Source organism: Saimiri boliviensis, chromosome 9, assembly GCF_048565385.1.
Source record: "Saimiri boliviensis isolate mSaiBol1 chromosome 9, mSaiBol1.pri, whole genome shotgun sequence".
Taxonomy (NCBI): domain Eukaryota; kingdom Metazoa; phylum Chordata; class Mammalia; order Primates; family Cebidae; genus Saimiri; species Saimiri boliviensis.
Genome location: NC_133457.1, coordinates 76,845,815 through 76,861,858, shown reverse-complemented (window position 1 = coordinate 76,861,858; position 16,044 = coordinate 76,845,815). Strand labels below are relative to the sequence as shown.

The following is a 16,044-nucleotide window of genomic DNA, read 5'->3' as shown; positions in this document are numbered from 1 at the left end:
CAAAGAACTCCTGGGAAATTCATTACAAAAAGATCATCACCAAGACACATAGTTATCAGGCTATTTAAAGTCAACATAAAGGAAAGAATTCTAAGAGCTGTGAGACAAAAGCATCAGATAATCTATAAAAGAGAACCTATCAGACTAATAGCAGGTTTCTCAGCAGAAACCTTACAAGCTAGCAGGGATGGGGGTCCTGCCTTTCATCTCATTAAGCAGAATAATTGTCAGATAAGAATTTTGTATCTTGAAAAACTAAGCTTCATAAGTGAAAGAAAAATAGTCTTTTTTCGGACAAACAAATGCTGAGGAATTTGCCACTAGCAAACCGGCCCTACAAGAAATGCTAAAACAAGTTCTAAATCTTGACCAAAGAGTTCGATATGCATCAAAATAGCATAAATCTCAAAGGGCCTATAAAACAAAACAATAACATAATAAAAAATGTATCTAGATAACCACTAATATGAATAAAACAGCACCTCACATCTCAATGTAAACATTGAATATAAACGGCTTAAATCCTCCACTTAAAGATACAGATCAGCAGAACAGATAAAAAAAAAAACCACCAACCAAATATTTGCTGTCTTCAAGAGACTTGCCTAACACACAATGATTAATATAAGCTCAAAATAAAAGTGTGGAAATAGTGCTAGGAAAACTGGCAAGTCACATGTAGAAGAATGAAACTGGATCCCTATCTCTTACCTTACACAAAAAATCAACTCAAGATAGATCAAAGACATAAATCTAAGACCTGTGTGATGGTTAATACTGAGTGTCAACTTGATTGGATTGAAGGACACAAAGTATTGATCCTGAGTGTGCCTCTTTTGTGAGGGTGTTGACAAAAGAGATTAAGATCTGTGTCAGTGGGCTGGAAAAGGCAGACTCACCCTTAATCTGGGTGGGTACAATCTAATCAGCTGCCAGTGTGGTTAGAATATAAGCAGGTAGAAAAATGTAAAGAGAAACTGGCCTAGCCTCCCAGTCTACATCTTTCTCCCGTACTCAGTACTTTCTGTCCTCGAACATTGGACCCCAAGTTCTTCAGTTCTGGAACTCAGACTGGCTCTATTTGCTCCTCAGCCTGCAGATGGCCTATTGTGGGACCTTGTGATCATGGGAGTTAATGCTTAATAAACTTTCATATATAAATATTCCACTAGCTCTGTCTCTCTAGAGAACTCTGACTAATACAACCTAAAACCAGAAAAATTATAAAAGATAATATTGGAAAAACTCTTCTGGACATTGGCTTAGGAAAAGAATCCATGACTAAGACCCCAAAAGCAAATGCAACACAAACAAAAATAAATAAATGGTACCTAATTTAAAAGGTTCTGCAGAGCAAAAGAAGTAGAAAAAAGAAAAAGAAATAGTCAGCAGAGTAAACAGATAACCCACAGATTGGGAGAAAATATTCACAAACTATGCATCCAGTGAAGGACTAGTATCCAGAATCTACAAGGAACTCAAATCAGTAAGAATAAAACAAATGATCCCATCAAAATCTGGACAAAGGATATGAATAGGCATTTCTCAAAACAAAACAAAAAAAAAAAAACAAAAAAAAAAACCCCATACACAAACAGCCAACAAATGTGAAAAAATTTTCAACATTACTAGTCATCAAGGAAATGCAAATTAAAACCACAATGAGATACCACCTTACCCATGCAAGAATGATCGTAATTAAAAAGTCAAAAAACAATAGATGTTGGCATGGATGTATCAAAAAGGGAATACTTTTACACTGATGGTGGGATTATAAATTAGTACAACCACTATGGAAAACAGTATGCAGATTCCCAAAGCATTGAAAGTAGAATGACCATTTGATCCAGCAATCCCACTACTGGGTATCTACTCAAAACAAAAGAAGTCATTATATGAAAATGACACATGCACATGAATGTTTATAGCAGCACAATTTGCAATGGCAAGGATATGGAACCAGCCTAAGTGCCCCTTGACATATGAGTAGATAAAATGTGGGATACATTAACCATAGAATACTACTCAGTCATAAAAAGTAATGAAATAATGTCTTTTGCAGCAACCTGGACAAAATTGGAGGCCATTATTCTGAGTGAATTAACTTAGGAATGGAAAATGAAATATCATATATTCTCTCTTCTAAGTGGGAGCTAAGCTATGAGGACCTAAAAACATACAGAGCGACATAATGAACTGTGGGGTCTTGGGAAGGGGAGAGGGTGGGAGGGGGTGAAGGATAAGAGACAAATTATTACTACACTGTACACTGCTCAGGTGATGGGTACACTTTAGTGGTGAAATCTCACAATTCACCACTAAAGAACTCATCCATGTAACCAAAGACCATCTGTCTCTCAAAATCTCATGAAATAAGAAAAAGAAATTTAAAGCAAAATAATAATAAAGATGCAAAGTCAAAAGACCCTACCCAGCATACTTGACAGTCACATCCCCTAGGAAGGTTGAAAGAAACAGAAAGAAAAAGAAAAAATCCTACATGCATGAAAATAATTTCAAAAATTAGAAATGCCAGCATCTGTAGATGAGAAGGATCCAGTGCAAGAATTCCAGCACCATGAAAAATCTGAATATAGTGACACCACCAAGGTATCACAGTAGCACTCAAGAAATGGTCCCTAACCAAAATGAAAACTCAGAAATGGTTAATAAAGAATTCAAGGCATTGATTGCAAGGAAGCCCAATGAGATCCAAAACAAGGTTGAGAATCAACACAAAGAAATATCTAAAAGCAATCCACAATATGAAGAAAGAGATGAATATCTTTAAAAGAAATTAATCAGAGCTCTTGGAATGAAAAAACTCACGTAAAAATTTTCAGAATACAATGAAAAGCATTATAAATAAATTGAACGAAGCAGAAGGATTTCAGAGCAGGAAAATTGTTCATTTGAACTAACCCAGTCAGTCAAAAATTAAGTAAAAATAATTTAAAAAACTAAACAAAGTATTCAAGGAATATGGGATTATGTAAAGCAACCAAATGTATAAATTACTGGCATTCCTGAGAGAGGAGGAGAGAAAGTAAATCTTGGAAAACATATTTAAGGGAAAAATTCAAGAAAATTTCCCTATCTAGCTAGAGAGGTAGACATCCAGATATAAAAATCCAGAGACCATCTGCCAGATACCATACCAAACAAATATCACCAAGTCATGTAGTCACCAGACTCTCCAAAGTCAACAGTAAAGAAAAATGTTAAAGGAAGCTAGAGAAAGAGGCCTGAACACATGCAAAGGGAACCCCATCAAGTTAACAGGGGACTTCTCAGCAGAAACCTTATAAGCCAGGAAAGACTGGGGGCCTACTTTTGCTATTTTTTTTTTAAAGAAATTCTGACCAAGAATTTCATATCTTGCAAAACTAAGCTTCATAAGCAATGGAGAAATAAACTCTTTTCCAGACGAGCAAACACTAAAGGAATTCATTACCACTAGACCAATCTTATAAGAGATCCTTAAGGACCATCCATAGATGCCTATATCCAGTCTTCTTTACACAGATAGGAGAAAAATACATATAGAAAGACATTATAAACAGACACACAGAATATATGACCCATATTGATCAATAGTTCCAAACTTTTAAAAATTAGTCTGGTAATTTGTTACATTCACAATAGAAAACGAATACATATATATTTGATCTAGTCCATCCCGTTGTATTCAAAAACTCTTTTGTACATGTGAAGCAGTATTGCTTAGCACTAATAAGCTGGATTCAGGAGGCAGGATTTGTATCTACAAATCTAGCTTCCGTGCTTACTATGTAACCTTGGTCAGGAACTTAATCTCACCATGCCTGAGTTTTCTCATCTGTAAAAAGGGATGACAACAGTGCCTATCAAATAATAGTGAGGTTTAAATGAGTTAATATAGAAATGCTTCCAATAATGTCTGGTCCATGGTAAGCACATTACAGGGCATTAGTTATTCTCTACGAAACTCTTCTAAATAAGAACAACAAATCCTCAACAAAATACTAGGAAACCAAATCCAACAGCACATCAAAAATTAATTCACCACCACAAGTAGGTTTCATTCCTGGGATGCATGGTTGGTTTAACATACGCAAATCAACAAATGAGATTCACCACATAAACAGAATTGAAAGCAAAAACCATATGACTATCTCAATAGATGCAGGGAAAGTTATCAGTAAATGTATCTTCATGATAAAAACCCTCAACAAACTAGGCACTGAAGGAACATACCTCAAAATAGTAAGACCCATCTATGAAAAATCTGCAGCCAACATCATACTGAAAACGCAAAAGCTAGAAGCATTGTCCTTGAGAACTGGAACAATACAAGCATGCACACTCTCACCACTCCTATTCAACATAGTACTTAAAGTTCTTGCCAGAACAATCAGGCAAGAGAAAGAAATAAACGGCATCTAAAGAGGAAAAGAATTCAAACCTTCTCTTTGTGAACGATATGATTCTATACCTAGAAAACCCTGAAGACTTCACCAAAGCCTCCTGGAACTGACAGACAATTTTAGTAATGTTTCAGGATACAAAGTCAATGTACAACATCCAGTAGCATTTCTATATACCAATAATGTTCAAGCTGAGAGCCAAATCAAGAATGCAACTCCATTTATCATAGCCACACACAATAAATAAAATACCTAGGAATACAGTCAGCCAAGGAAAAGAAAGAGCTCCACAAAGAAACTATGAAACACTGCTGAAAGGAATCACAGATGACACAAACGAATGAAAAAACATTCCATGCTCATGGACTGGAAGAATCAATATTGTTGAAATGACCATACTGTCCAAAGCAATTTACAGATTCAATACTATTCCTATCAAACTACCAATGTCATTTTTCACAGAATTAGAAAAAAAAATTAAATTAATGTAGAACCAAGAAGAGCCTTAATAGCCAAAATAATCCTAAGCAAAAAGAACAAAGCTGAAGGATCACATTACCCAATTTCATACTATACTATAAGGCTATGGTAACCAAAACAGCATGGTACTGGTACAAAAAGGAGACCCAGAGACCAATGGGAAAGCGTAGAGAACACAGAAATAAAGCCACACACCTACCGTTATCTGACCTTCGACAAGTTTGACAAAAATAAGCAACAGAGAAAGGACTCCCTTTTCAATAAATATTGCTGGGATAGCTGACTAGCTACATGCAGAAGAATAAAACTGTACTCTTACTTTTCCCCACGTAAAAAAATTAACTCATGATGGATTACAGATTTAATGTAAGACCTCAAACTATAAGAATCCTAGAAGAATATCTAGGAAACACAACTGTGGACACTGGGCTTGGGAAATAATTTATAATAAACTCTTCAACAGCAATTGTAACAAAAACAAAAATTTACAAGTGGGGCCTAATTAAACTAAAAAGCTTCTGCACAGCAAAAGAAAAAAATCTGTGTACCGTCATGGTACACTGATTACCTGTGGGAGAAAATATTTATGAACTGCATCTGATAAAGGTCTAATATCCAGAATCTATAAGGAGTCTTAATTCAACTCCCCCCCAAACCCCCCAAAAGTGTGCAAAGGATATGAATATACACTTCTCAAAAGAAGACATATAAGCAGCCAACAAACATATGAAAAACTACTCTGCATTGCTAATCATCAGAGAAATGCAAATCAAAATCATGATGAGATATCATCTCATACCAGTCAGAATGTCTACAGTGGGAGTATAAATTGGTTCAACTATTGTGAAGAACAGTGTGACGATTCCTCAAGGATCTAGAACTAGACATTTGACCAGCATTCCCATTACTGGGTATATGCCCAAAGAATTTGACCCAGTAATCTCGTTACTGGGTATATACCCAAAGAATTATAAATTGTTCTATTATAAAGACACATGCACATGTATTTTTATTGCAGCACTGTTCACCATAGCAAAGACTTGGAACCAGCCCAAATGCCCCTCAGTGATGGACTGGGTAAAGAAAACATGGCACATATACACCATGGAATACCATGCAGCCATAAGAAAAGGACAAGTTCATGTCCTTTGCAGGGACATGAATGAAGCTGGAAACCATCATTCTCAGCAAACTAACACAAGAACAGAAAACAACCACCACATGTTCTCACTCATAAGTGGGAGTTGAACAATGAGAACACATGGACACAGGGAGGGAACATCACACACCAGGGATTGTTGGGGAGTGGGGGGCTAGGGGAGGGATAGCATTAAGAGAAATACCTAATGTAGATGATGGATGGGGTGATGGATGCAGCCAACCACCGTGGCACATGTATACCTGTGTAACAAACCTGCATGTTCTCCACATGCACCCCCACAATTTGAAGTATAATAATAAAAAAAAAAAGTCAAAAAACAACAGATGCTGGTGAGGCTTTAGAGAAAAGGGAAGACTTATACATTGTTAGGTGGGAATGTAAATTAGTTCAGCTACTGTGGAAAGCAGTTTGGAGAATTTTTGAAGAACTTAAAACAGAACTACCATTGACCCAGTAATACAATTACTGGGTATATAACCCAAAGAAAATAAATAATTGCACCAAAGACACATGCACTTATATGTTCACTGTAGCGCTGTTCACTATAGCAAAGACATGGAACAAACCTAGGTGCCCATTAATGGGAGATTGGATAAAGAAAAGGTGGTACATATAATCTATAGAATAATATACAGCCATAAAAAAGAATGAAATCATGTTCTGGCAGCTGGAACCCATCATCCTAAGCAAATTAGCACAGGAACAGAAAACCAAATACTACATGTTATCACTTGTAAGGGGGAGCTAAACATTGGGTACTCATGGATATAAAGACGGCAGTAATATACACTGAGAGCTACGAGAGGGGGAGGGAGGGAGACGGCCAAGGGCTGAAAATCTAACTGTTGGGTACTATGCTCAGTACTTGGGTGACAGGCTCATTCGTATCCTAAACCTGAGCATTACGCAATATATCCATGTAACAAATCTGCACATGTACCCCCGACACTAAAACAAAAATTAAAAAACAAAACCAAAAACTGAACACCACCAGATTTCAGTCTGAACTTAGAATGTTTCACTTTTTTAGCCTAAAATTTTTTTTCATCTATTTCCTTTTTTGACACTAATTATATTTTAATTTAAAAGTACAATTTAAATAGATGGCTGAAAAAAGTCAACTCAGATAAATATAGGGACATCTAAAAATCTGTGGACACAGCAAAAATAAAAACAAAAGAAAAATGTCTCAGTCCGTAAAGTTGACAGATGAGAGGGCTCTGGTGAGGAGGACAAACTCTGTAGTAGAGGGGTGGCTGGAAGGTAGGACAGAAGGCCAGAGGTGACCATGCCCAATCAGTGGGGTAAAGGTAGACCTGATAAGAAACTGAATTAAGCTTGTGACTGCTTAAATATATATTAAACAATTTGCTTAATAATCATTGTGACAATTTATGTCTTGTTAGGGCATTCTAAATATTTAATAGAATGTGACATATTAACAATTTATAGAAATATATAAGAGGTTTTAACTAAATTTGTAACTGATGATTAAATGCCCAAGTGATTTGCAAAGATCTTAATACTTCAAATGTATAGAAAGACTGACAACAGTTTACATAAGTGGGCCTTGCAACATGAGGTATAAGGGAGAAGCAGATCAACTGAGTCCATAAGTAGGGATTGAAATGACTACTTAAGCTGACAGTAGTTAGGGAAATTTTAATCTGCCAAATTCATAAAAGCATGATGCATTAATCTAAGAACAAGTGAAAATGAAACCTTTTAATTTTAATGAAATATTCACTAGATGTTTAAATAAACTAAGATTTATATATTGAAATTAAAGCTTTATTAAGAAATACCCAGTTCTAAATTCACATGAGAAACCAAAAATTAAGACAGAAAAACCCTATAAATATGCTTTTTCATGCTAAAAACGCTCCCCTTTAGACATAAAAAAAAATCCTGCTGACTTATTTATAACACATCAATTTTATGACATATAAATCCTAGAAAGAAACAATCAAATGCCAGAATCTAAGAAATTCTGTGTAATGTCTAAGGAGAACAAGACTGTCCTCCGTTTTCTTGGATTTCTCAATTTTTTCTTTTCAATGAACAAGAATTCATTTGGAGTCAATAATGCAAAATAAAATTTTTAGAAGCAAAGGAGGTAATCTACATCTGTCTCCTCTTCCCCAAGCCTAGTACAAGTGTATGTAATTTCCACACAAGCATAAAATTTAATGTCCAAGCTCAGAAACATTAATGGCCCAAACAGCAAACATGAAGCAAGTGGGGAATTCACGAGTTCAAAGGTGAAACACTTTGTAGTGATGACATGGCAGAACTGGCTATAAAACTCTACAATAAGGGTCCAAACTGATAGAGGCCCAGGGCAGAAAACAGTAACCTGAAAATCATCTGTTCTCTACTTTTATACATAGATTACTTCTTCGCATAGGTTGTGCTTTCAATCTAAGGTAAACATAAATGTGTACTTTGTGAATGGATCTGAATTTTATAGTAGGAAATTAACCTGGAGTCACACTAATCAAATCATAAATCATGACACATTCAATAAAAACCCCAAATATCTCTGGTCCTGAAAAGTAAGGAAAAGGAATATTTGTGAAATAATAATCATCCTTCCCTGGCAGATTCTGCTGAATCAACTACCTGTGGGTTCCCTGAAAAATAAAGAGAAACTCTGGACTACATTTATGGAAAAACAAATTCATGACTTCCACAGGCTTAGTAAGAAATACAGCAGGCTCTAAGTCCTGACAATCCCCATATACTAAATAATAGATTAAAAAAAAAAGATTCCGCGCCGGGCGCGGTGGCTCAAGCCTGTAATCCCAGCACTTTGGGAGGCCGAGGCGGGTGGATCATGAGGTCGAGAGTTCGAGACCATCCTGGTTGACATGGTGAAACCCCGTCTCTACTAAAAATACAAAAAATCAGCTGGGCATGGTGGCGTGTGCCTGTAATCCCAGCTACTCAGGAGGCTGAGGCAGGAGAATTGCCTGAACCCAGGAGGCGGAGGTTGCGGTGAGCCGAGATCGCGCCATTGCACTCCAGCCTGGGTAACGAGAGCGAAACTCCGCCTCAAAAAAAAAAAAAAAAAAAAGATTCCAAATATGTTTGTTTTTCTAAATTTATAGAAATGTTGTCCTTTAACTTTCCTTTGTACAAGTTCCTCTCCTTCTTTTTAGCAGTTAGGTACTAATGATGAGCAACCTGGGCACACACGTCTGCCATTAATGGCTTTCTTTTGAGCTGGGCCAGCAGCCACCTCAGCTGTGGATAGGTGAACATTGTCTTTTGCTTGTAACTTTATTTGAAAGTAGTAATTACATCAAAGAGTAGGTAGTGACCTATGAAAGAATCACTGGAAATAATAGATTAAAATGTAATACTGTTTGTCAGAAACATTACCCTGACCACAGAGTTTTGTTATGGATGATACGGATGATGAAGTGTGACACTGAATGAAAAAAAATACCCTTGAATGTGAGCTCTTTCTTGCTTAACCTAAAATATCTAAACTATCACCTTTATTTTTTCTTTTCACTCTCTGTATGACGTATCCACTTACTAAGCATGTGCACACCAATGTGTTTTTGTTTTTTTATTTTTTTCAATTATACTTTAAGTTCTGGGGTATATGTGCAGAATGTGCAGGTTTGTTACATAGGTATACACATGCCATGGTGGTTTGCTGCACTCATCAATCTGTCACCTACATTAGGTATTTCTCCTAAGAGACATTTTTTGAGATGGAGTCTCACTCTGTTGCCAGGTTGGAGTGCAGTGGCGCGATCTCAGCTCACTGCAACCTCCGCCTCCTGGGTTCAAGCAATTCTCCTGCCTCAACCTCCTGGGTAGCTGGGATTACAGGTGCTCGCTACCACACCTGGCTAATTTTTGTATTTTTAGTAGAGACAGGGTTTCACCATGTTGGCCAAAATGGTCTTGATCTCCTGACCTCGTAATCTGCCTGCCATAGCCTCCCAAAGTGCTGGGATTACAGGTGTGAGCCACTGCGCCTGGCCCACACCAGTATGTTTTTAATCATCTTGCCGATTTGCTTAGTTAATACAGTAGTGAATTTTAAAAACTCGCTTGTGATAGAAATTTAAGTAATTATTTTTAGTACTTTAGAACTATCTTGGGAATGTTTGCATCAGCTCCTGAGGTTTTCTGGAGAAGAAATATTCAGGGAAAAGAGTACTGTACACTGAAAGAAAAATGGTACCAGAATTTAAATGTGTATTTTTAGGTTTCCCTTTTTCAATAACCTATTTATCTTCTGCTACTTTTTTTTTTTTTTTTTTTTTTTTTTTTTGAGACAGAGTCTCGCTCTGTCACCCAGGCTGGAGTGCAGTGGCATGATCTCAGCTCACTGCAACCTGCCTCCTGGGATCAAGCAATTCTCCTGCCTCAGCCTCCCGAGTAGCTGGGACTACAGGTGCACACCACCACACCCAGTTAATTTTTGTATTTTTAGTAGAGATGGGGTTTCACGATGTTGGCCAGGATGGTCTCAATCTCTTGACCTTGTGATCCATCCGCCTCGGCCTCCCAAAGTGCTGAGATTACAGGCGTGAACCATCACACCCGGCCTATCTTCTGCTATTTTTAAGTGACAACTCATAATAAATGGTGAACCTATTTTAGAGATAGCGATGTTTTAGGGACATATTCATGTAGGGTGAATATAAATTAATGGCCTTAGGAAAAAATAAGTTAATTTTCTTATAACACATGAACTTACGGTAGGCAACAACAAAAGAAATGGATTAAGAGTTATTTCGATTACTGGAAAAAAAATAATTTATCATCATGGGGGAAAAGGTCAAGCAGACATTGCAGTTAACAGACAGTGGAGCTCCAGAAATAAACAATTAAATGATTAAATAAATGGAGAACAAGTCAAGAGAACAGTGTGAAAATGAACCATGTACCATCCACCACCAACACAACTCAAAACAAGAGTGCTTAGTCTACTCCATGGCAAAAATCTCAGAGTAAATAATATATTTTAGGAACTTGGTCATTAAATCTTAGGTTCAAATTCCACCTCCCTTCCTTACTTCTGACTTGTCTACATCCCTGGGAGTATCCCTTAACCTCAGTTTGCTCATCTAAATCAGGATTGCTAGATTTTAAGGCCTTGCTCATGACTGTCACCCCCAGTCCTGCATTTTTCTTCCTCACCACACCTTCCCCTTCATGTTAGCTTGAACCCTGCTCCAGACTCTGTAGTGCTGCAAGCATACCCCTGCACCTTGCGTCCTCCCTCACCTGGCCACTGCCTGCTGCCTTCCTCCTTCTACCAAGGGACTCACAAAAGGGAGTCTGATTCAGGGATCTGAGTGGTCACTGCACAGGTCACCTGATCATTTTACCTGGTTGGACCCGCCACTCTGGTAAAAGTGCTCTGGCAAAACCTACCACCGAACACCTAGTTGGGAAATAAAACAGCTGTTTCATTCTCACCTTCCCTAAGCTTTCTGAAGCAACTAGCACTGCTGACCTTTCTCAAGTTCTTAACTACTTTCTTCCTTGACTTGCCAGAAATGAGTCTTTCTTTGTCCTTTTTCCACTTCGCTGACTTTGCTTTCCTGGTGACATTCCCTCACTCTGTTGTCCTTAAGGATGTTTTTACCCACAAAGTTCTAGTCTTGGGCCCAGTTTTTAAATTGTAAAGTCCATAAATTTTTCACAGATGATCTAACACTTTACACCTACATCTCTTTAAAGTGTTTGTTTGTTTGTTTAAATAGGGTCTTACTCTGTTGCTCAAGCTGGAGTGCAGTGGCACTGATCACAGCAGCCTAGACTTCACAGACTCAAGTGATCCACTAGCTTTGGCCCCGCGAAGTGATGGGATTACAGGTGGGAGCCACTGTGCTCGGCCTTCTTTTAATTTTTAGTGTTGAGACAACTGAAGATTCACACGTAGTTGTAAGCAATAATACATAGAGACCTCAAATACCTTTCATCTCAGTGGTAGTATCTTACATATTTATAGGACAATATTACAGTCAGGAAATTGACATTGATACAATCAATCTATATTATTCAGTGCTCAGCAGTTTTACATGCATGCATTTGTGTGTGTGTGTTTGGTTCCATGCAATTTTATCATATGCATAGATGATACGATACACCCACATTCTGACTCCCATTCCGAGGCCCCAAACTGGGCTCTCATCATTCTGGGGAGAGGGGTGCTTAAGTAAGAAATACAGCAGGCTCTAAGTCTGACAATCCCCATATACTAACAAAAGGACTCTCTGCTATGAGCAGAGCAAATATAAAACTGTAAGAAATAAATTTCCATCTCTTTTTATGACGTTCTCCTAACTGGGAACAATCTATGAGCTCCTTTCAACACCTGCCCAACGTGCTAAATCTGGCTTAAGTCCTTCTCTATGGAAAGCCCTCATGGTGCTACCTACCAGTCCACAATGAGTCCTTCTGGACTTCACTGTGTGTTTTCCATTAGATGTAAAGCTTCTTGAGGATAGAAAATGAGCCTTTTTTTGTGAGCTCCATGGATCTGAGACATACCTGTCTTCAATAATACAAAAACCATTTGAATTACTAAAATGGGAAAACAAAGAAGAGGAGAAAAAAAATAGAAAAAAAAAAAAAAAAGAAGAAACAAGGCACAATTTGCCATCACAGAGGACTCCAGGAACTAGGATTTCAACTTTATCATAGATTTTTTTAAAAATAGTACAGAAAGCATGAACAAAAGGCTAAATCCTTCCTTTTCCTTCCCACAAGATTTCATACTTGAAAGAATACTCACCCTCTTCAACAGTCAGCAAGTTCCCCAATTCTGCCGATGTGTGATACTGGACCGGCTCAGAACTCTTCACGTTTGCCAGTGGCAGGAAGGGGTCATAATCCGTGGATGACAAGTCAGCCAGGGTCAGTGTGTAGTGACTCTGTTGGGTGTATGTGCTTGAGCCACACACACAGCAGTGCAGAACCTGTGAAAACAGAGGCCATGTGCACCATGGATGCTACCTACCTCATGTCCTCTGACAGTCTGTCAGAACTACTGTAGCACTTAGCAGCTAGGACTCCTGCTTGGTAAAACTTGAAAACATTGCTTATTTCCATTCTTAAATACTTCTTGCTATTGGCAAATTTATTTTGATTCTTTCATGTCAATGCCAAGAAATATGTTTCAAGGCAAAAGAAAAGTAAAAGTTAAAAAGTTCTTGTCCACATTCTGTGTGATTGCACACACCTAAGCCCTGCTCCTGTCCACCAAAGGCAACACAGGTAGAAGGAACTAATCAGGGGATGAAGGGTAGTGGTGGGATGGGCCAGCCACGGTGGAGGGTAGAATGAGCACAACAAGCAGAGACCATTGGTGCATGTTATGACCAGTCATGAGTTTAAATTAGTATTACTCATGACAGCGTGAATTATAAGGGCTAACTTAATACAATTTTAAAATTATTCTTACTTTCAGAAGATTAGTTTCCTGAGAGTTGACTGTTTTTTTTTTTTTTTTACAAATTGCAGTTGATTAAAGATCTATCTACTCATTTGAGCTTTTGTACATATATAAGACATGCAAACACAAATCATCTTGAATATGCCAAATGCATAAATGAAGTAATAATTTTAACTGATTTCCCTTTGTAATCATAAATTCAAGATAATAAACTCAAAACACTGATTTTTATAAGAATCAAGGTAATACCTGAGAAAATAAGAAAACACCATTGGGTTAAATATATTTCTGTAAAGTAAATTCACTTTTAGATGACTAGCTTTGGTTTGCTGACATGGCAAGAGGCCTTGTGGTCAGGTACCCCTTGTACACAGCTACAAAGTACAAAGAATTATAGTTGTCAGGGCAACCACTTGAATATGTCCTCTTCCTAGCCAAAAAAAAAAAAAAAAAAAAAAAAAAATGCAGTATAGGGAAATCGTTACGGCAGCTCTCTTATTAATGTAAAAATTGAGCTGCAATCACTGAGATAATTAATTTCTAGTAGCCAAAATGTAATAAATGTAGGAAATGCACATGAAAGTCACATGTTCTGTGTAAACTAGCACAACTACTTTGGAAAATTATTTGGTGTTCCCTACTAAGGCAGAATACATGTACTCTAGCAACTTCACTCCTAGGTATACACTCAACAGAAATGCATATGTATTTGCACAAAAAAACCTTCAATATTCACATTTTATTGGTCCAAAACTCTAAACTACCCAAATGTCTATGAACAGTAAAATGGATATATTATGGTTTATTCTGTGTAATACTATATATCACTAAGAGTGAACAATCTACAACCCTTCACAACAGTTTGAATAAATCACTCAAAAATAATGTTGAGCAAAATATGTCAGACACAAGAGGACATACTGTATGATTCAATTTGTATAAAGTTCAAAACAGGCATAACTACTCTGCTCTGTTAAACAGGATAGTGGCTATCCCTGGACATGTGAATCAGGCCAGGCTAGCAGGAGGCACAGAGAAGGCTTCCAGGATGTCAGGAATGTTCTGTTTCCTGATCTGGGCTCTGATTTTACAGGCATGCTCACTTGGTAAAAATTCATCAAGCTTTCACTTACAGACTGATGCAGTTTTCTGGAAGCATATTGTACTTCATTTAAAAGTTTACTTTTAAAATACAAGAAAATCCCAGTTATTGAGTAAATTTATTAATTATGTTTACTAGGAGGTAACTTTTATATTGGTAAAGCAATTTTAAGAGAAATCTTTAAGAAAAGAACAAACTCAGAAAAGAGATTTACATAAGTGATTGTGGCTAATGTAGTTGGCCCAAACCAAGCTCTGTACAGGTTTATGAGCCACAAAAATAACAGAAGTATCTAATTAATCCTGCTATAGTTATTAAAATCTTTGACCACTGAAGAAACCAGTTAAGAATACACAAATACTTTTTAGTAGAATTTCAACCACAATTAGGTGTTTTTATTTTTTATTTTTAAAAACTGAATACTTTTAAAAATAAGGCAATAAAAGTAAATCAGTCTGTGACTTGGACTTTTTTTTATTATTAAAGGTTTGTTACTAAAAGAATAAACCACAGAATTTTCCCTCCATGATAGTAATTATTCAGTGGACATGCAAATGCTAAACAAACAAACGGTCAAGGTTTGAGAGAGACTGTTAAGACAAATTACAGAGGATATTACAAGTAATCCAAAGCAAATGCCACACCTAGTCATCAGTGTGTACCTGTGTGGGGCTAAGGGCTGGAGGGCTAAATAAGAATATTTTAAATGCTGTAAAAATGATGAAGCTAATTACTTTGATGTGACATAGTTCCTTAATTTATTTCTTAAGATTTTTTGAGGCAAAATGATTACTGAGACCATTAAACCTTTTCTTCCTTTGATAAACAGATTTTGTCAAACTAATGCTGTATACAAATATGCAGTCAGATAAAAGAAATAAGACAGTAGGGTGACTACAGTTAACATTAATCAACTGTACATTTCAAAATAGCTAGAAGAGAATAATTCCAGTGTCCCTAGCATAAAGATAAATATTTAAGATAGACATCCCAATTATCCTGATTTTATTACGTAAATGTATCAAATCATCAAATGTACCCTGAAAATATGCACATCTAATATCCATCAATAAAAGCAAATTAATTTTTTTTAAAAAGCTCTTTTACCCTAGGGAAAAAAATTAATGTAGAGAACCCTATAATGTGAACAGTTCTTTTTTAAATTAAGTAAACACAGACCATGTTCCATGAAAATTGAAGAATTCTGACCAAACTGAGGTTGTTTAAAGATTAAAGATGACAGTCATGTGAAATGCACACATCTTTACCTTGGTAACCACTGTTTCTTTGTATCTGTTCTGTTCTGCTTTCAGTCCTTAAGTTATTTACTTTTCTTTTCTTTTTTTTTTTTTTTTTTGATACAGAGTCTTGCTCTGTTGCCAGGCACCAGGCTGGAGTGCAGTGGCACGATCTCGGCTCACTGCAACCTCCGCCTCCCAGGTTCAAGCAATTTTCCTGCCTCATT

The 16,044-nt window shown here is 36.9% G+C and overlaps 1 protein-coding gene across 9 annotated transcripts in view; it reads right to left on the bottom strand.

Moving 5' to 3' along the window:
- Window positions 1-16,044, bottom strand: part of RALGAPA2 (Ral GTPase activating protein catalytic subunit alpha 2) — a 320,763-nt gene that overhangs the window by 126,294 nt on the left and 178,425 nt on the right. For all 9 annotated transcript variants that reach the window (XR_012519285.1, XR_012519286.1, XM_074406179.1 and 6 more), the window contains one exon: window positions 12,818-13,001. Coding sequence is in view for 7 of the 9 variants with exons in the window: in XM_074406179.1 (XP_074262280.1) it covers window positions 12,818-13,001 (184 nt within the window). In the remaining 2 variants the exon portion in view is untranslated. The remainder of the gene's footprint in view (window positions 1-12,817; window positions 13,002-16,044) is intronic.